Source organism: Arachis ipaensis, chromosome B1 (genome assembly GCF_059453495.1).
Source record: "Arachis ipaensis isolate K30076 ecotype BB chromosome B1, ASM5945349v1, whole genome shotgun sequence".
NCBI lineage: Eukaryota > Viridiplantae > Streptophyta > Magnoliopsida > Fabales > Fabaceae > Arachis > Arachis ipaensis.
The window spans coordinates 143,757,657-143,779,324 of record NC_142436.1 but is presented as its reverse complement, the minus strand read 5'-3'; the positions used below and the strand labels follow the sequence as shown (position 1 = coordinate 143,779,324).

The 21,668-nt window shown below is 33.9% G+C and overlaps 1 protein-coding gene across 1 annotated transcript; it reads right to left on the bottom strand.

Moving 5' to 3' along the window:
• Window positions 1-19,156: 19,156 nt before the first annotated feature.
• On the bottom strand, window positions 19,157-21,017 carry LOC107619953 (S-adenosylmethionine decarboxylase proenzyme 4-like). Its single transcript, XM_016322181.3, has one exon. It carries the CDS (start codon window positions 20,877-20,879, stop codon window positions 19,866-19,868), a length of 1,014 nt encoding a protein of 337 aa, XP_016177667.1. The 5' UTR covers window positions 20,880-21,017; the 3' UTR covers window positions 19,157-19,865.
• Between the last annotated feature and the right edge of the window lie 651 nt (window positions 21,018-21,668).

Genomic DNA, 21,668 nt, shown 5'->3' with positions numbered 1-21,668 from the left:
GCCTCTGCAGTGGAAAGGGCCACTGTGGGTTGCTTCTTACTTGACCATACATTTAAGGACTTCCCAAGGAAGCAACATAAACCAGAAGTGCTCCTTCTATCAACTCTATCACCAGCAAAATCTGCATCACAATAACCAACTGTAGAAAAATCATCAATCTTAGGATACCAAAGACCAAAATTGGATGTGTCATGAACATATCTAATGATCCTTTTAACTGCAGAAAGATGTGACTCTTTTGGTTTGGATTGGAACCTAGAACACAATCCAACACTTTGCACAATATCGGGTCTAGAGGAAGTTAAGTACATAAGAGAACCAATCATTCCTCTATACCTAGTCTCATCAACATCTTTCTCATTTTCTCCTTTATCTAATTTAGAATTAGGATGCATGGGAGTTCCCATGGGTTTGGCATTTTCCATACCAAATTTCTTAACTAATTCCTTGGCATACTTCTCTTGATGAATGAAAATACCTTTTTCAGTTTGTTTAATTTGCAGCCCAAGGAAGAAATTAAGTTCACCCATCATACTCATGTCAAATTCACTTGTCATGAGTTTTCCAAATTCAGAACAAAGGGATTCATTTGCTGATCCAAAAATAATGTCATCAACATATATTTGGACTAGAATAAAAGAATCATTAGAGTTCTTAATAAATAGAGTTGTGTCAGTGGTGCCTCTTTGAAAACCATTTTTTAAAAGAAAAGAGCTAAGTCTCTCATACGAAGCTCTAGGAGCTTGTCTTAAACCATAGAGAGCTTTAGACAATTTAAAAACATGATTAGAATGCTCTTTATTTTCAAAACCAGGAGGCTGTTCCACATAAACTTCTCTATCTATCACACCATTCAAAAATGCACATTTCACATCCATTTGGTATAGTTTAAAACCACAAAATGCAGCATAAGCTAAGAGAAGTCTTATGGCTTCCATTCGGGCAACAGGGGAAAAGGATTCATCAAAGTCAATTCCTTCTTCTTGGTCATATCCTTGTGCCACCAGCCTTGCCTTGTTCCTTGCAATGCTACCATCTTCTCCCAACTTGTTCTGGAATATCCACTTGGTGCCGGTCACTTTCTTTCCATTTGGCCTTGGAACCAACGTCCACACTTGGTTCTTTTCAAACTCAAGAAGCTCATCCTCCATAGCCTTAACCCAAGAGGGGTCACTAAGGGCTTCCTTGACGTTTTGAGGCTCTATTTGTGAAAGAAGGGCAATGTTTGAACCTTCATTTGCCTTTCTAGTGGAAGACCTAGTTTGCACTCCATGAGAGACATCCCCAATGACAAATTCCTCAGGATAATTCTTCAAGAATCTCCATTCACGAGGTCTGGTGGACTTGGAGGCAGATTCAGTCACCAAGGGATTCTGTGTGCTGCTGTCTGCAGAATTTCCTTCAGATTCATGAGACAAAATGGAATTGTCTCTTGAATTTTCAGCGTTTGCTGTTTCTGGTTCAGATTGTCCAGAATTTTTTTTTTCCATGATTCTGAGCAGTTTCATCCTCATTTTGAGCTTGATTTCCTGCATCACCATCTTCCAAAATGCTTTGCACCAAGTTAGTATCACAGAATGTAACATGTATGGACTCTTCAATAATTCTAGCATCTTGATGATAAACCCTATATGCTTTACCAGTTGTGGAATATCCTACAAACAAACACTCATAAGCCTTTGGATCAAATTTTCCCAAATTTTCTTTGTTATTTAAAACAAAACATTTGCATCCAAAGATGTGCAAGTAATCTAAGTTTGGTGGGTAGCCTTTCCAAAGTTCATAAGGGGTTTTCTTCAAAAATTTCCTTATGATTGTTCTATTTAAAATGTGGCAAGCTGTGTTAACTGCTTCAGCCCAAAGGAATTTTGGAACATTGCTCTCACAAAGTATAGCTCTTGTCATCTCTTGTATGCTTCTATTTCTTCTTTCCACAACACCATTTTGTTGTGGTGTTCTTGGACAAGAGAAGTTGTGAGATATTCCAAATTCCTCACAAAAGGATTCAAACAAATTATTTTCAAATTCAGTTCCATGATCGCTCCTTATAGATGAGATTTTCAAATCCTTTTCATTTTGAATTTTCTTGCAAAAAGGTTCAAAGGCCGAAAAGGCTTCATTTTTGTGTGCAAGAAATAAAACCCAACTAAACCTAGTGTAGTCATCCACAATTACTAAACCATAATGTTTACCACCTAGGCTTTGAGTTCTTGTTGGACCAAATAAATCAATGTGTAGCAACTCAAGTGGTCTTTTAGTGGAGATGTCTTCCTTTGGTTTAAAAGAACTTTTTGTTTGTTTTCCCATTTGGCAAGCATCACAGGTGATATCTTTGTCAAACTTTATCAAAGGAAGACCTCTTACTAATTCTTTCTTTACAAGTTTGTTTATTTGAAACATACTTGCATGGCCCAATCTCTTGTGCCATAACCACTTTTCAGATTCTTTAGAGTGAAGACAAGCTACATTTTGATTCTTTAGTTCATCAAGAGTAAGTCCATACATATTATTGAAACGCTTGGCAACAAACATCACTTCATTTGTCTTTTCATTGACAACACAGCATTCAAGTCTTTTGAAAACAACTAAATATCCCAAATCACACAGCTGACTTATACTTAAAAGATTGTGCTTTAAACCACAAACCAAAAGTACATCATCAATGAAAGTAGATTGCTCATTACCTACTTTTCCAACAGCAATGATTTTACCTTTACCATCATCTCCAAAGGTCACAAAACCTCCATCATACTTATTTAGTTTGATGAAGTAGGTTGACCTTCCAGTCATGTGCCTTGAACATCCACTATCCATGTACCACATGTCCTTTTTGTTCTTGGATGCTAGGCAAATCTGCATGATGAGTTTCAAGTAGCCTTAGGTATCCAAATTAATTTGGATCCTTTGAAGTTAATCCATCTTGGTTGCCCAAGTGCATTGAAATCACAAATAACATTGTAGACTTTGTTTCCTACAACTCTCTTTTCAATGAAGCATTGTGCATATGAGTGACCAAATTTCTTGCAATTTGCACAATGATTTTCTGGTGTGTGTTGCTGAAACTGATGTGAGTTATATTGCTTGAAATGATTAAATTTTTGAAATTTTCTGGTTCTTGGAGGAGATGCATTTCTTTTGACAAACTGATTTTTAGTAAAGTTATTCCTCTTTGCAAAAGCATTTTCACCAGAATTTTTTTGAATATTTTTGCCTTTCGAGAATGAGGTTTTGTTGTGAAAAGTTGGTTTCTTGAAAGCAGCCTCATTTTTCGAAATATAACCCAAACCTGGCCGGTTTAAACTTGGACCAGTTCTTGGTGAAGGCTCAGCTACATTTGTGTATTCTTCATCAGATTTTTCTTCACATTTTGAAACATATCCGATACCTGATTTGTTTGGTATGGATTTGGTATTTGATGAAGAAGCCACAAATTTTATAGAGGATGTGTTAGAAACAACATCTTCCTTGGCTATGTAGCCTAAACCAGATTTTTCAAACAATGGTCTTTGACTTGCAAGTAATTTGTCCAAGTTGCTAGAACCTTGAGCAAATTTTGCTAAGTCACCATTCAACATTTTAATCATATCATTTAATCTTTTGTTTTCAGCAATTAACTCATGTGAAGGATCCACAATGTGCTTTCCTTTTAATTTTTCAAGTTCAGATTTTAGAAATCTGTTTTCTTCAATGATGTCCAAAGCACATTCAGTTTCCTTCACTTTTTCTTTTAAAAATTCATTTTCAGCTCTTAACACATCTCTTTCAGATCTGCATCCATTGTATTTATCAAGCAGTTTTGAGGTGTTTAAGGTGAGATCATCAATAATAACATGCAAGTCCTCAATGGTCAAATCATAATAATTTACCTCATCAAGATTGTTGTTTCCAGCCATGAAACAGTCTTTGTCATCTCCTTCAGATTCTTCTTCTTCATTTGAGTCATTCTCAAGATCCTCCCAAGCTGCCATGAGTACTCTTTTCCTTTCCTTCTTGCCTTTGTCCTCCTTTTTGAGCTTTGGACAGTTTGACTTGAAGTGTCCAGCCTCCTTGCAATGATGGCACGTCACTTTGCTCAAGTCTATCTTGTGCTCCTTTGAACTTGAACCCTTGTGTTTGCCTTTGTTCTTCATCATCCTTCTAAATCTCCTAGCAAAAAACAAAAGTTCGTCATCTGAAATACCATCACTAGACTCACTCTCTTTCGGTTCTATTTGTGACTTGAGGGCTATTCCCTTTTTCTTTGAGTTTGTGTTTGTGTGTGTGGCTTCATAGGCAATGAGTTTTCCTCTCAGCTCATCATAGGTTATGGGACTTATGTTGTTACTCTCGGTTAGGACAGTGGCAGTGTTTTCCCACTCTTTTGTAAGGCTTCTAAGGAGTTTTCTCACCAAGGTTTGTTCTGCATAGTTTGTACCCATAGCATCAAGGTTGTTGATTATGATTGAGAATCTCTCAAATGCTTCATCAATGCTTTCTCCATCCTTCATGCTAAACATCTCATACTCTTTTCGCAGCATATCAATCCTCGTTTCTTTGACTTGTTTAGTGCCTTCGTGTGTAACCTGGAGTTTTTCCCAGATTTCTTTGGCTGTCTTGCATCTAGACACCTTCCGGTACTCTTCAAAGCTGATAGCACAGTGAAGAAGGTTGATTGCTTTAGCGTTCAGCTCTATCTTCTTCTTGTCATCTTCATTTCATTCAGCTTCTTCTTTCGGAGTCACCACTCCATCAGCACTTGTTTTTGTTGGGATCTTGGGACCACTCACAACGATCTTCCATAAGTTGTAGTCAATGGATTGGATGAAGATCCTTATCCTTTCTTTCCAGTAGGAATAGTTCTTTCCGTTAAAGAAAGGTGGCCGGTTGTTTGACTGGCCTTCAGTGAGGGTGTAGGCAATTGTGGTTGTGCCCAGATTGTTCGCCATTGGATCTTTGGTCCAAGCGGTTAAGCTTGATTCTTGAGACCTTAGCTCTGATACCAATTGAAGGTTGTGGTAGGCTTAGAGAAGGGGGGTTGAATCTATGCCTTCCTTTTAATTACTGTTGTTACCCTTTTAGAACAGATTTGCAATTCTGATTCTGTTTTAACTTAGCAGCGGAAATTTATGAGACAATTTATTTTTGTCTCATGAATATCAGAAAACAGAACACAGCAGAGAAGAGAAAAGCTAACACCAGCATGTATCCTGGTTCGGTTGCCTTGTGCTATGCAACCTACATCCAGTCTCCTCCACAACTATGGAAGAATTTCACTATAGTAAACAGTATTACATACACCAATAACACAGGATTGACCCAATCCTTTCACACTCAAGTTCTAACCTAACTTGACATTGGCTATGCTAATACCTAACTATACCTCTTAGTGCTAACCCAACTAAGAAAGGGATACCTCACAGGTACAAGATACAAGACATGAACACATCTAAAGAAATCTGAAAATAACTCTAGGCTTTTCTCTCAAGTGTTTCACTCAGCCTTTTTTCACTCATGGCTTTTACTTGAGTTTTCTCACAATGCCTTTTCTCACTAGAAATTACAGAATGATAAACATTGAAAAGAACATTACAATCAGTAAAACATGAAGGAGATTGACTTCATCAACAGCCTCTGTGCTATGCGAAAAACCAGATTAGCAAGCCTCTGATTCAGTTCTTCATACTGGCGGAATGCACCTTTGATTAGGTTACACTGTCCAGTTAGTTGAACTTCTTCAAAGAGCTCTCTCAGAACAATAACCTCTATTCACTGGTTTTCTCTCCTTGGTTTCTGAATGAACAGCAAACTTCTTATATCTCCTTGCATGTGGCTGAGTTCTTCTTCCAAGATCAACACCTTGAGCTTTGAGCTTCACCAACCCACAAGCTTACTTTTTCTTCTCAAGCATCAAAGTAGAACCTTTGCTTCTGACTTTTCCAACTTGACCGAAAGCCATGAAGAAGTAACCGGAATTGTTTTCCATTGGTCAACCAAATCTGAACCATAGAGATGCAACTTGGTCCCCAAGTTTTGATTAAGTCCGTAGATACACAGCAGAATGGGGCAGAAAACAACTTTCCCTTCAAAGCCATTTTCGGGTAGTGCAGAGAGTTGGGAAGAAGGGATGAGGATCTTGATGCATGCAAGATGAGATGGATTACCTTTCTTAAGCTTGATTTAGCTTGGGATTTCTGTTTTAGCTTCTGTGCTTCAAGCTTCAACTCTCTCTCTCTTGCTTCTTTGGTTAATGGCTTATGGAAGAAGCTTTTCTTCTCTTTCTCTTTCTTGCTTTTTCTGAAATCTTGATGTGACTTGATTAGAAGGAAGAAGAACGTTGCTTTTGGTTAAGCAGGAGAGAGGGAATTTCAATTCTGAAATCAGTTCGGGCTTGGATCGGGTATTAGTATGCATAGCCCGATTTAATTTCTTTGGTTTCTTCCTTTGCTTTTGCTTGGGCTCTTTATTTTGCTTTCAGCCCAATATTCTTTGATGAATGCCTTTTATTCCATTTGGACTATTAACATTTGGTCTGCAACAATAAACAATTAGTTAATAGGTAGATATAATTAATCAACACTAATTATTTATTTTGCTCAAAAATAATGTTTGTCATCATTAATTAATTTAGTTAATTTCTTAACTCAACACAAAATACACAAAATACAAAATAAGATCATATCTCTCCCTCAACCTCTATGAGGAGCAAAATAAACAAGTTTCTTAGAGAGCAAGCTAAATACATAGGTACATATATATACAATCATAAAACCCAAACAACCCAGGGACTACTCTGCTTCATGATCCAGACGCCTAGCGAGGAGCCTCTCAACCTGCATCTGAAAACAACAACACAGTATGGGATGAGAACCGTCTATTAAAAGTAGATGCTAGGTTATAAAATAATTAAAATTGTTGAGTAGTTCAAATTTAAATTCAATTATGGTTTTTGTTCTTGTGCAGTTAAGCTCTCTGTTATATAACTTTTTCTGTTGAGGTTGAAAATGTTTCTTTTTTGATAAATGAAGTATATATATTTTGACAATTAAGAACATGAAGTATGGGTACTAGAGGTATTTATGGTTACAGATAACTCGATTATTCATTTAAAACTGATCTGATTATATTAATTCTAGACCGATGGATAATAGGTATAATCGGGTCAGACCTTATTAAACCCGACGTTAATTAATTTGGATATTGGTTCTGGAATCGCAAAATTCGAACCAATTCGATTCTCATTTTTTCATTTTCAAACCAATTCGACCCGTATATCTTTAGTCAGTACCTGAAAAAGATATTTATGACGATCAAATTATTATTGTATATCTTAGGAGCAAAACCAAATGAAATCCAAAACATATATTTTTTCAAAAATATAAATGTTTCTTTTATAGAGTAAATAATTATTTCTAACCATCAAAGATTTGACCGCTGACAAAACTAACCATAAAAAAATTAAACTAACTTTATATCCATGAAAGATGAATTTTATTAGACAAAAATATCCAATAGTCAAATTTAAAATTTCATTAATTTTTTTTGAAAATTTTTAAATGACCCTTTTTATCATCTTCAACTTTTTTAGTGCTTAATCCAATTCCAATCCAACCATTCAATTTCTTCCACTTCCATGCCTAACATTCCAAAGCAGACCACATATTTTTCTGAACAAAAATCAGATATTCTAAAAGTAGATATCATGTAGTAAGTGTAAGAAAACAAAACCTTTATTCACTGACGTTTCATTATTCTTTTTAATTTTAAACCATGTTTTGTTAGCCGTTCATATGGTTATTAGAAACCACAAAAATTTTATGATAGACCATAATAATAATAACTGGATCTCAACAAACAAAACTAACATCAGATGGAAGAAGCCCTTTCTTCATTAAAGATTGGTGGCAGATTCCTCGTATCACGCGACAGCACAATGGAAGAAGTTGAAAATGGAGAGAGAGACCTTGTTGGACGGCCGTGGCGGCCATGGTTTTCTATATCGTCGCCCTCTCCTCTTCCCCTTCTCCTTATTTTCCCCTTTGTTTTTATTTCCTTCATTTCTTTCTCTTTTTCTTTCTTCTTTGCTACGACGGCGGTGACCCATTTTGTCGGTCTTTTTTTTTTTCCCTTTTTTTTTTTTTATTTTCTCTGTTTTTTTCTTTTCTGTGTGTATTTATTTTTTTTGATAGATTTAAGATTAAAGTAAATAGCTATGACCTGTTATTCAGTGATCTTTAATAAATTTATTTTCTTTTATCATGATATTTTGATTTCTTCAAGTCATATTTTATAATTTTATGTTATTATTGATTTTTTTTCTGCTTGTTAATAATGCTTCTTATTTCTTGAAAATCAAAAAACTTTTTTTTTTATTTTCTAAAAGGAAAGATTTCGACTATTTTTATTTTTTGATATTCTCTCTTTCTTTTGTCAAAATCAAGAGATTGAAGATGATAGTACATGATAATTTTGGTATTTAACATATATTTTTAATATAATTAATATAAATTTAATTATTAGCTATTTTTATCAGATATAATTTATTTTTTATGAATATAAAATTAATTTAATTTTTTATGATTAATTTTATCAACAGTAAAATCTTTAATGATTAGAAAGTTATTTATTTATTTTTTTTATAAGTAATGAATTATTGATATTTTAAAAGGAGTCACTTAGATAAAGACGTTTAAAACGCCTTTTTTAAAGATATTTTTAATTAATTAAAATTCAATACATATAATTGATTAAACTATATTATTTTTATTAAAATTAGATCAGATAAATTGATTTGACAAAAAAATTAATAAATTATACCTTGATTTGGTCTAAATTAATATTTTTTATAAAAAATAATTACAATATTTCTATTATAAAAAATGACATATATATATATTAAGAACCCTAAATTTTAACCATTTTCTTTTCTCTGTATTGTTATAGGGTTAGAATTTAAGATTTTTAATATTAAAAAAAATAGGAAAAATTCCACTCCCCTCCCCTGCGAAATACTAAAATGACACTCACCTCCCCTCTATTTTATAAATGTACATTCCCCTCCCTTCTAACTTTTAAAAAACCTCTTCTTTAATCCATTTTAAATTTTTTGTGTTAACTAATGTTAACTTTATCCATTTTTTAAAAAAAATAAATTATTTTTTGAAAAAATATCCATTAAACAAAATTTTATTTTTTATTATTAAATTTTACTTACCAAAATACCCTTTAATAAATTATTCTTTTATTGATTAAATTGTATTTTACCAAAATATTTTCAAAAAAATTAATAATTAAATTATTTTTTTCTAAGACACCTACCCTTCAATAATTTTTAAATTATTAAATTATGATTTTACTAAAATTTTTATTAACAATTATTTTTATATTTACTATTAATTATTTGATATCAATATATATTATTTTAACATTAAATAAAAAAATCTTACCACTGTTAATATGTATAACAATTAATATATATTGATATTAAAAAATAATCTTACTAAAATTTTTTTAATGTTAAAATAATATATATAGATATCGAAAAATTAATAGTAAAATATAAAAAAATTATTAACAAAAATTTTGGTAAAATTATAATTTAATAATTAAAAAATTATTGAAGAATATTTTAGAAAAAATAATATAATTATTAATTTTTTATAATTTAATCAATAAAAGAATAATTTATTAAAGGATATTTTGGTAAGTAAAATTTAATGATAAAAAATAAAATTTTTGTTAATGGGTATTTTTTTAAAAATATTTTTTTTTTAAAATGGATAAAGTTAATATTAGTTAACACAAAAAATTTAAAATGGACTAAAGAGGAGGTTTTTTAAAAATTAGAAGGGAGGTAAATGTACATTTATAAAATAGATGGGAGGAGAGTGTCATTTTAGCATCTCGTAGGGAGGGGAGTGGAATTTTCCTAAAAATATATAATAAAAATATTTTATTCATTTTTTATAATAAAATTATTATAGTCATTTTCTATAAAAAAAAAATATTAATTTAAATCGGTTTAAGGTTTTGTTTACGGATTTTTTGACCAAATCAATTTGTCTGATATAATTTTGACAAAAATAATATAATTTAATCAATTATATGTATTAAATTTTAGTTAATAATAAATATCTTTAAAAAAAGACATTTTAACCATCTTTATTCGAGTGTCTCCCTATTTCAAATAGTCTGTTACAACCAAATAGTAATAACGAGATCGATGATTCAGCACTGGCTCATAATATTTAAGAACGTTTTTGCCCGAAATTTTAGTTACAACCAAATTATAACTACTAGACTAGATTTGTTACTGCGTTGCATGTGAATGTGAATGTGTCAATGTGTTTTTTTTTTTTTTTGGACATGACAATGTGTCAATGTTTGAGGAGGAACACCACCCAAACGCTAGATATGTACCACTATACTAGGATATATCTAATTATCTATATTCTTGTGAAGATGAATGTCGAAATTTGAGCTTTAAAAGGGTCAGGGTCCTCCAACGCAGGTAATGTCATGGATTTATAAGTCATAAAAAAAAAAAAGAAAAAGAAAAGAGAAGAGACAAATTTTTGTGAATAGATTCTAGTCTTATGTTGGTAACTTAATTTGTGGGAGGTTTTCTGCTGGTTTGATTTTGTGCTTATTGTGTCTTGTGTGTCTCTTCTACCCGTCTTCACGCTCCATTATTAAATCTTTTTAGTAAGAGTTTGAGTTAAATTGAATAAATACAATTATACTTCATCATGGCTCACATATATATTGTTGGTATCATTAAACTACAAAAACAATAGGTTATTTGCCATATATAACTTGTATTCCGTATACTAATTATAAACCTTTTTTTGGGTGGTGGTGGTTGTTTGTCTAATATCTCCTAGTTTTGTGAAAGGGGAACCGAGAATTTTTTTAAACATGTTATTATGGTTTCTCTAATGGTGCCTTGAATCACACCTATATGCCCTGGTTTGTCGTGTCACCCAAATTCAATTATTATCTTTTAACAACGGTCAACATAAATTATATATAGAAATGTCAATTAGACAGTTTAGTTATTTATGTATATAGCAATCTGTCATATATATTTTTGGTAGGAATAAATTAGGATAACAAATCACAGCAAATCTTTTTCTAATATAGCAGCTTGATTTGTTATCCTAATTTATTCCTACCAAAAATATATATGACAAATTGCTATATAAGACTAGGGGTGATCATGGATCGGATCTGATCCGCATATCCGCGGTATTTATCCGAATTTGATCCGAAAATTGCGGATATGGATCCGATCCGCAAGGCTTTCGGATCGGATCGGATCCGCACACTAATCGGATCGGATTGCGAATTTTACGTTAGTATCCGCATATCTGCGTATCCGCAAAACTAAATAAATAAATAAATATTCTTTTTATATTTTATTTCAACTAATAATTATCATATATAATGTATTATTTTAATTTATTATTTAAGAAAAGTATGTTTAATATTATTTTAAGAGTAAAAATATTTAAAAGAATAGAAAAAATGAATTTTATTGATATTTTTTTAATAAAAATAAGCTTTTAAAAATATTTTTGTGTTTTGCGGATATATCCGTTATCCGATCCGATCCAACATTAAAAACTGCGGATATTGGATCCGATCCGATCCGATGATTTTAGTGTGGATCGGATCGAAATTTTGGCCATATCCGATTCGATCCGATCCGCGTGCAGCCCTATATAAGACAATCACCAAGTCGGCGGATGAAAGGGAATTGGTTGTGGGACTTGCGGCGTATGTCGGCAACAAGGCTAGAAGGGGAGGTGAACATGGAGAAAAGGCCGTAACGTGTTCCAAGTGCGGCGAAAATGGGCATGATGTGAAAGAGTGTTTTCAAATAATGGGTTACCCAGAATGGTGGGGTGGCCGGCCAAGGCACGAACGAAAAGGCATTGCCAGAGGATCAGGAAGACAAGGGATGCGCAACCGAGGGGCTCAAACACGTGCTAATGTGGCATGTACTGGAGGAAGTGGAAGTTGTGTGAACAACCTAGAAGAAAAGAATCTTGACATGGCAGGTTTAACTAGTGAGCAATGGAAGGTATTGGTTGATATGATCAGCAAACAAAAACCAGCTGAATCTGAGAAAATGACTGGTAAGAGAATTTGGGATTTGTGGATCATCGATAGTGGTGCTTCTAACTACATGACAGGTACCTTGAAAATTTTGTGTGAAAAAAGGACCATTCCAGGATGCCCAGTGGGGCTGCCTAACGGTGAGCAGGTGCTTGCTTGCAAACAAGGAACTGTGGTTCTTGACGGAGGACTTCAGTTGAAAAATGTCTTTTATGTACCAAAATTAAAATGCAACTTACTTTCTGTTCCACAATTGACTGATGAAGAAAACTGTGTTGTACAATTCACTGACAAGCTGTGTATTATGCAGGACCGCACTTCGAGGAAGATGATTGGAGTGGGTGAACGGAAGAATGGGCTCTATTGGTATCGTGGTGTGCACAAGGCTCAAGCAAGTCATGTCAAAGCTAAAAATAAATTGACTCTGTGGCATAAGAGATTGGGACATCCATCATTTAAAATTGTTCAAATGATCCCCATGTGAGTGACAAATGTACTAGCGAAGAGGTGAATAAAATTTGTGAAATTTGTAAAAAATCCAAACAAACAAGAGATAAGTTTCCATTAAGTGATAGTCATGCTTCGAGTATTTTTTATTTGATTCATTGTGACTTGTGGGGACCTTATAAAACTCCGTCGTCATGTGGAGCCTCATATTTCTTAACCATTGTGGATGATTGCTCACGGGCTGTTTGGATATATTTGTTAAAAGAAAAGATGGAAGTGTCTGTTACGTTGAAAATTTCTGTGTTTTGGTTGAAAAACAATACAATAAATGCGTCAAAATGGTGCGATCCGATAATGGAACAGAGTTCATGTGTTTAAAGCAGTACTTTATGCAACAAGGAGTGGTTCATCAAACTTCGTGTGTCAGAACTCCACAACAAAATGGAAGAGTAGAGCGCAAGCACAGACATATTCTAAATGTTGCTCGGTCCTTGTGATTCCAAGGTAATCTCCCTATTAAGTTTTGGGGAGAATGCGTTTTAACTGCCGGGCACCTAATCAATCTCACAACGTCCTTAGTGTTGAAAGGAAAATCTCCATATGAAATTATTCATGGAAGAGTTCCCAGTTATGAACACCTGCGAGTTTTTCGTTCTTTGTGTTATGCTTATAACCAAAGTAGAAAAAATGACAAATTTGACAGTCGAAGTAGGAAATTTGTGTTTGTCGGGTATCCGTTTGGGCAAAAAGGATGGAAGCTGTTTGATTTGGAAAAGAAAGTTTTTCTTGTATCTCGTGATGTACATTTCATTGAAGGTGTGTTTTCCTTTCGTGAAGCCCAAAGAGCAAACTCACGAGTTGACCAAATTGAACCCCCAATGCTAGAGCATATTTTTGAAGAGGACACTCCAATTAGGTCAATTTTCACTTTTCCCACAGCTGAGCCCATTCCTCCAAATCAAAATGAGACTCTAGAACATTCACCACTGCACCTGACATCCAAGACAAGGGGGACATGAGCTCCGAGACGACCCAGACGAGGACGTCGTCATCCCCTCCAAAATCAGTGCCGAGGAAACGGTGCCTATCTCCGATTTACCACCAGCTGCAACCGAAGACCCCCTTGGCCGTGGACACCGTGTGAAAATGCCCTCCATCAAGCTGCGCGACTTTGTCACCACCGCCACTGTCCAAAAGAGTCCCTCCGTCCAGAATCCGACTTCATCAACTTCCTCAGGTGTGTCCTATCCTATACAAATTTTTGTAAATTGTAACAATTTCTCTGACCAACACCGCATTTTTCTTGCTTCATTACAAGCCGAGCAAGAACCTTGGTCCTTCTCCCAAGCTGTTACAGATTCGCGATGGCGAGATGCCATGTCCAAAGAAATTCAAGCACTGGAAGTTAACAACACGTGGAAGCTCACACCTCTTCCTCCAGGAAAGAAAGCTTATGGTTGTAAGTGAATTTATCGAATTAAATACAATTCTGATGGGTCAGTCGAGCGATTCAAAGCACGGTTGGTCATCTTAGGAAATCAACAAGTGGAAGGACTAGATTACAATGAAACGTTCTCTCCGGTAGCAAAGATGATGACCATTCGAACAACTCTTGCTGTTGCAGTAGCCCAGGATTGGGAACTTCACCTAATGGATGTCCATAACGCCTTTCTGCATGGCGACCTTGATGAAGATGTGTACATGAAGCTCCCACCTGGGTTCCAAGTGTCTCAGCCAAGCTTAGTGTGTAAACTTCAAAAATCCATCTATGGCTTGCGATAAGCTCCGTGTTGTTGGTTTGCAAAATTATCCTCTGCCCTTACTCGATTTAGTTTCCAGCAGTCACAAAACGACCATTCCTTGTTTAGTCTTTGTAAAAATGATGTCCACCTAGTTGTTTTGGTGTATGTTGATGACCTTGTGATTGCAAGAAATAATGGTGATGCAATTAACAAATTCAAACAGTACTTGCACAAGTACTTTTACATGAAAGACTTAGGGCGCCTGAAATATTTTTTGTGGGTTGAAGTTGCCCGATCTTCCAAGGGAATTTTTCTATGCCAGCGGAAATACGCCTTGGACATCATCACTGAAGCAGGTTTGCTGGCTGCTAAGCCCGCAGCTACTCCGTGTGAGGAAAATCACCGGTTGGCATCCGCTGCTGGCCTTGTTCTCTCTGATCCTAACATGTATCACCGCCTCGTTGGAAGACTCATATATTTGTGTTTCACCAGACCTGACCTCACCTATAGTGTTCATGTTTTGTCCCAGTTTATGCAGAACCCACGTATTGAACATTGGCGCGCCGCTTTACGGGTTGTTCGGTATTTGAAGGGACATCTGGGGCAGGGCATACTTCTACCTAAAGAAAATGATTTGCAACTCTATGGCTGGTGTGATTCTGATTGGATTGGCTGTCCGCTAACACGCCGGTCTCTTACAAGGTGGTTTATTCAATTCGGTACCGCCCCTATCTCGTGGAAAACACAGAAATAACAAACGGTCTCCGCCTCTTTTGCTGAAGTTGAGTACCACTCAATGGCCAAGACAACCAGGGAATTAATATGGATAAAGGATATACTATCCTCGCTGCACGTATCGCATCCTACTCCCATTCGCTTGCACTGCGATAATCAAGCGGCGCTTCACATTGCTAAAAATCCAGTCTTCCACGAACGTACCAAACACATCGAAGTGGACTGTCATTTTGTCCGGGATGAAATCATACACAATCGACTATTACCTTCTTACGTTCCTACTCATCTCCAACTAGCTGATATTTTCACCAAGGCTCTCGCGACGAAACAGTTTGGGAAGCTCTTAGTCAAGTTGGGCATTCAAAATTTACACGAGCCAACTTGAGTGGGGATAACAACGGTCAACATAAGTTATATATAAAAATGTCAATTAGAAAGTTTGGTTATTTATGTATATAGCAATCTGTCATATATATTTTTTATAGGAATAAATTAGGATAACAAATCAAGCTGCTATATTAGGAAAAGATTTGCTGTGATTTGTTTATTAGAGTATATATATATATATATATGTGTGTGTGTGTGTGTATGAAAGTTTGTATCAAAAGAAAAGAAGGCGGATTACCATTTCTTATTACCTTTTCATTTGGCGTGTTACATGTTTAGATTTAGGTGAATGTTACGGTGTATATGATATTATACCTAACTTATTAAAAAAGACAAATAGATAATATTTAATAAATTTTAAATATTTTATTTTTATTTTATGGAGTAAAATTTTTTTATTTTAAAAAAAAATATAGATAAACAACTTTTAACTAATCAATTTTAAACAACTATAATTAATAATTAATAATTTTTTATTTGTTTAAAAATAAATTTAAATAATCAAATTAATGATAATTAATTAATATAAAGTATAGTTTAAAAATACTTGTTGACTTGTTGTTGGCTAGACTCCTATTAATTATTTAGCGAAATTGATTTCTAAAATATCTTTTGTCTTATATATTTATAAAGAATACATTTTGCAATTTCAAAGAATTTAAATAAAATACTAGTAGTTATAATATAAAAACTTTACTCTCTCTAGTAACTTCATATTTATTATTTTCATACACATTTAATAATATATTAATATTTCTAAGACCGCGTTTGATTTTGAGAATATGATAAAATAAAATATTAAGAACAAGACATAAATGATAGAGACACAAAAATTAATGTTCTTATATTTTGTTTGATGAATTATAAAAATTTAATTTTTTTTATTTTTTTATAAAAAAATTTAAGAAAAAATATAATTATGAAAATTTGATAAAAATAATTAAAAATAAAAAATAAATTATATCTTTTATTAGTATTTTTATGTCATTTTTGTCAAAAAGAATGTAAAATATACTAATTCAATGTCTTTGGATACAATATCTCTATTTATGTCTTATTTATCAAATATAATTTTTTGAGAAAGTATAGGAAAACAATGATAATTGTGAACAATGAATATAAAAAAGAAGGTAAAATTAAAATTAAAATTAAAAATTAGATCATTAATTAATTATTTAATTTCAAATTTTAAAATTTAAAAAATTAGGATTAGCATTTAAACGCATTCACACTACGTACGGTTATTCTTTATCTCACCATAACCTCCAATACACCTCCTAAACTCATTCACACCCCTTAATTGAACATCTCATCTCATCACACCACCATACTCATATCGCTGCTGCCACTGCTGGGTCGCGACCACGTTCTCCCGCCGCCGCTCCTGTTCACGACCACAGTACCACCACCGCTGCTGTTCACGAGCCACTGCAGCCATTTCTGTTTTGCGACCACGGTCTCCCGCTGCCGTTGCTGTACATGACCACAGTGCCACCGCCACTGCTGTTCACAACCCCCAAACTACTGCTGTTCACGAATCTCGAATTGCTGCAGTTCGCAATCCGTTAGGGGGGTGCCGCTGCTGAAGGCTAGTGAATAGGGAATTAATTGAGCCAAGAAAATAGTTGCGAAGCCGATATGGAACGTTCATATGGGGAAGTAAGATCTTTTGCACCATCTTCATATGCCACACATGATACATATGGTACGAACCTCAACATTGTTAATGTATGTGTTGAGTTCTGAAATTCAGGAATTTTACGACGGTGCCACTCTCCCTACCAGGGGTTCCGATGGGTTCCGTCCCTTCGTTCGCCGTCTCCTAAGTTTAAGTTCTGGTATTCAATCATGGCTAGTTCAGGATGGTCATTTTAGTAGGTATGCGAATAGTTATTTTAATTCTTATGTGGATAGTTATTTGATTGGACTGGGTTTAGTTATATACAATTAAAATATACTAGATGTTCAATTCACTAGGTATGCAGATGATTATTTTTATCCTTAAATGGATGATTATTTTCATTAAGGATGAGCGACGGCAAGGAGGAACCCGGCAGCACTGTTCGTTTCCGGTCTAGAGGAGAGCAACATCGATGAGGGTCTTTGTTGACGAACCAACGACAATAAAAAAGATAATAAATAGTTAAAATTTTTAAATTATTGAATGAGATTTTTTGGTTGAATATGTAATTTGAATAGAATGTGTTTTTTTTTTTATTTTATTAGGCTAAATTTTTAATACATTATTCATATTGTTCAAATTTTTTATTGTCTACTTAAAGAAACCGCTTAAGAGTCCTCTAATGCTTTTATCCGATATTTGTACTGCCCATGAAAAAATCACTAGGAGAAAGCCAATAAGTTAAAGGTCCAAAAAATTGATTTAGGTCCAACAATTAGGCGAGGCCTCACTACGTGAATTGAGTCTTATTCTTAAACGGATTATCCAAATCCGACCCGATTTGGGAACATGTTATAAGTTATAACTTAGATGTTCCACGAGATAAAAGCCATGCAAAATAAAACGTCACAAGATAACCTAAACTTAGTTAGCCATAAAGTGACGGATCCAAAAAATTTTAATAGTGGGAGCGAAATATATATAATATAATAATAATTTTTATAATAAAAATATTACGTTTATATAAAAAATTAACTATTAAATTATCTACTATAAATTTGTGTATAAATACATATATCATTTAACTTATTTTTAATGTGTATTTTGTATTTCAAAATTTATATTTTAAGATTTATTCTGTACAAGTGATTATTTTATGTATACGTAACATCATTGTTGTTATAATTATATTTTGTTATTGTAAAATCTGATTAGGTTTTAAAATATCTAATTATAAATTAAAATATTAAAATAGTAATTTAAATAATAACATATAATTTAAAATTTAATTTTTTATATTTCATATTTTAAAATTTCGACAATATAATTAAAATGTCTTTTTTTTTGTATATATCGTTAAACAATTATTTAAAATTTAACTTTCATACAATTAGCTTTTGATGATATTCATAGTTAAAAAAGTTCATTTAATTGGTGTAGTTATTATGAAAAAAACTAGAGCTAATTTTAAAAGAAAAAATATAAATGAATAAATAATATTTTTTCGAGTCGATTTTTAAAAAAGAACATCAATCTTATTTAAATTTAAAAATTAATCATTATAATGGACATCTAATAGAAGTTTTTAAATTGACTATCAAATATCGAAAGTTAAATAAAAATGATTATGGGATCAAATTTAATAATTTAATAAAAGTAAATAAATATTATTATTATATACTACTTAATAAAATTTCAAATGGTAAGGGCCGCTTGCGGCCACAGCGGAGTGGATCCATCCCTGGGCATAATCCTATAATTCTGACCACAAAAATAAATGCTGTGATATACAAGGCATGGTATTCACGATAAGACAGGAAAATTTTGAAGTATATCGGTATATAAGTGTACCGGTATTGAAAGTTTTCCCATAAGATATTCGTCGGATTCACCTGTGTTAGATAACATATGATTCTTCTTTATACTGGATTCACACTTTAGGTAATAATAGTAGTAAGTGTACGTGAGCACAGTATTCCCCTAGCACTTCCCTTTTCAATTTATACACACATGGCAACTCTTTTGCATGCACAACAATTTTTAATTGCCGAGTTCCCGAGCAGAGTGTAATGTAACCGAGCATGGAGCAATGATAAATGCACAACAATTTTATAAGAAGAGAATGTACTGGAAAGTATGAATTTGGTCTTTAATAATCTTTAAAAAAAAGCATAAAAAACAAGAGAGGAAAGTCAATGAAAACTACAAGATGTAGAAGCAGGACTGCAGGAGAGAAAAAAAGAAGATAAATAAAAAGAAAAGAAAGGATGAATATAACCTCAAACAAGAGCACTTTTACACCCACTACACATATGGTCTCAAAAATCTTTAGGCGTGACAAGCCAAAGTGGGGTGCATTATCATGATCAACCCCATCCCACTCTCTCTACCTTCCCATTCCCATTTCTTCATGATACTATTCGTTTAGAACAATTCAATTCAATTCAGTAAATTCCCTAACCCACCCTCTATCTTAGCTTTTTAACTTGATACATCACTCATAAGTCATAACATTATCCCACTTTTTATATAATTCATTTTTTAAAGAGAAATAATAGTTTATACTAATTTTTGTGTACAATATCTTCTATTTTTTTTCTTTTAAATTTTATCAATTGTTTTTATATAAAAAAAAAATAAAAGATATACACAAAAATAGCGCATATAATATTTCTCTTTTTAAAACCAACAAATTAAGTCAAAATCCAACATCAACCGTCATAAACCAATCAGATTTGGCCACGTCACGACCCCATCCCAACTCCTCTAAATTTTTTTCAACTAACTCTAACTTCCTAACCTACCATCGCCGTTCGCCGCATGATATCGATCTTGTTCTAAGTACTTTTCCGGCGAGGCGTAAACGTTTGAAAGACAACAGTAGCTGCTGCAGGGAACTGGTCCATTGCGCAACTCCGGCATTTGAATCCCAAAGGCTCAACCGCAGTTGCCATCTGCTTCCACATCTCATTGCTGTAACCGCTGCACGTCGTAGAAACCGACATCGTACCCGGTCGGAAAATCTGAACCACCTTCCTCAAAACATGTCCTATGTTGTTGGCGTTAACGGAACCAACGCATTCAAAGCTGGCATAGCTAAAACCATCCTCAGGTGTGACATGGATGGTGGAATACCAATCACCATCCATGCCATTCATGGAGTAACCGCAGGGATCAAAGGCGAAATCGCAGACGAGTGCGTCCGCGTTTATGTCATTGATCCCTGTCAGCTCTGTCATCTCTTTTCCGGCAGAGTGGCCGGTTTTTCCATCGTCCGGTCGGCGGAAGAACTTCCTAGCGAGGATGGGGTCAAGGTCAGTCATGCAGACCTCCATGGTGAAGAGTTCATTGTCTTGGTCATGGTGGTCAATGGTGGCAGTGAAAACATGCCATGAATGAGAAGAAGACATGGAAGGCATGATGGAAGCTTTTCTGAAGCAGAGGTTGGAAGGGATTGTGTCTTCCAAGTAAGTGACTTCGTCTTTGAAGCTTGTGTGAGGAAAAGGCTGCGACTTTGGGAAGATGAAGGTTCCACGTGTGTAACGGCATGAACAGAGTGTGAGGCCTATGAGGCGTGAATAGAAGATCAAGGGTCGAATTGATTTCAGAAGTTGGGTTGTTCCGCATGTTTTGATTATGATCTTTGTTGGGTATACGAAGAGGCTTGATTCCGAAAGAACATAGGCGTCGAAGTAGGCGTTGCCGACGGCGGAGACGACGGTGCATTGGACTTGTTCCAGGACTAATTGTATTGATTCGAAGTCTATCTTTCGGAGACCAAGTTGGAAATCATCGCCAAAGAAATGAAGCTCCAAGCGTTTCTCAAAGCCTTCGAAGCCGGAGACGGCCATTGGAGTTTAGAATGGAACAGAGGAAAGCAGAGGAAAACAGAGATGTGGATGAGTGAGGTGGAGGTGTGTGTAAGAAAAGAATGGGAGGGTGAATGGGATTTATAAGTGTGTGTTGTTTAGAAGAGAAGAAAGAGCATGCGGGTGACTGAACCAAGAATCATCATTCTTGCCATAATCAAGTGAATAGGATCGTCATAGAGTATGAGCGGTATGGGAAGTAGCAAAACCTTTTTTTTTTTTTTTTTTAATTATGAAAAGTCACCTTTGTATTTGGTATTTGAAAAATACTTTTAATCTTTTAAAAACTTAATTTAGAGTTTTTGAAAGAATAAAAAAATATAATTTTTATTTTTAAAAATTATTTTATTATTTTTGTTAAAAAAATTTGACTTTAAAATAAAAGATTATCGGTCTTTTACTACTATTTTTACCTAATATTTTATTTGCTAAAAATATGGGCTCTTTATTATTATTTTTACACAATATTTTATCTAAATTATTTGTTGTATATATTTTTGTTTTGGTATGTTTTTTTTTTATCATTCTACCACTCTATTCTATCCAAACCGAACCTATATGCAATTCTACTATTTACTTTTTTAAGTGCTTTCAATTTTGTTTTTTAAATTTATTTCCATGTTCATCAATTCCCCGTTGTCAAATTTTTAATTTAATTTTAATCTCTCTCTTTAGATTTTTAGTTTCCATTTTTCTGGTCAAATATATCAAATTAATTCACATACGATTATTTTATGTAAATATGATAGTTAAAAACTATAGTTTAATATA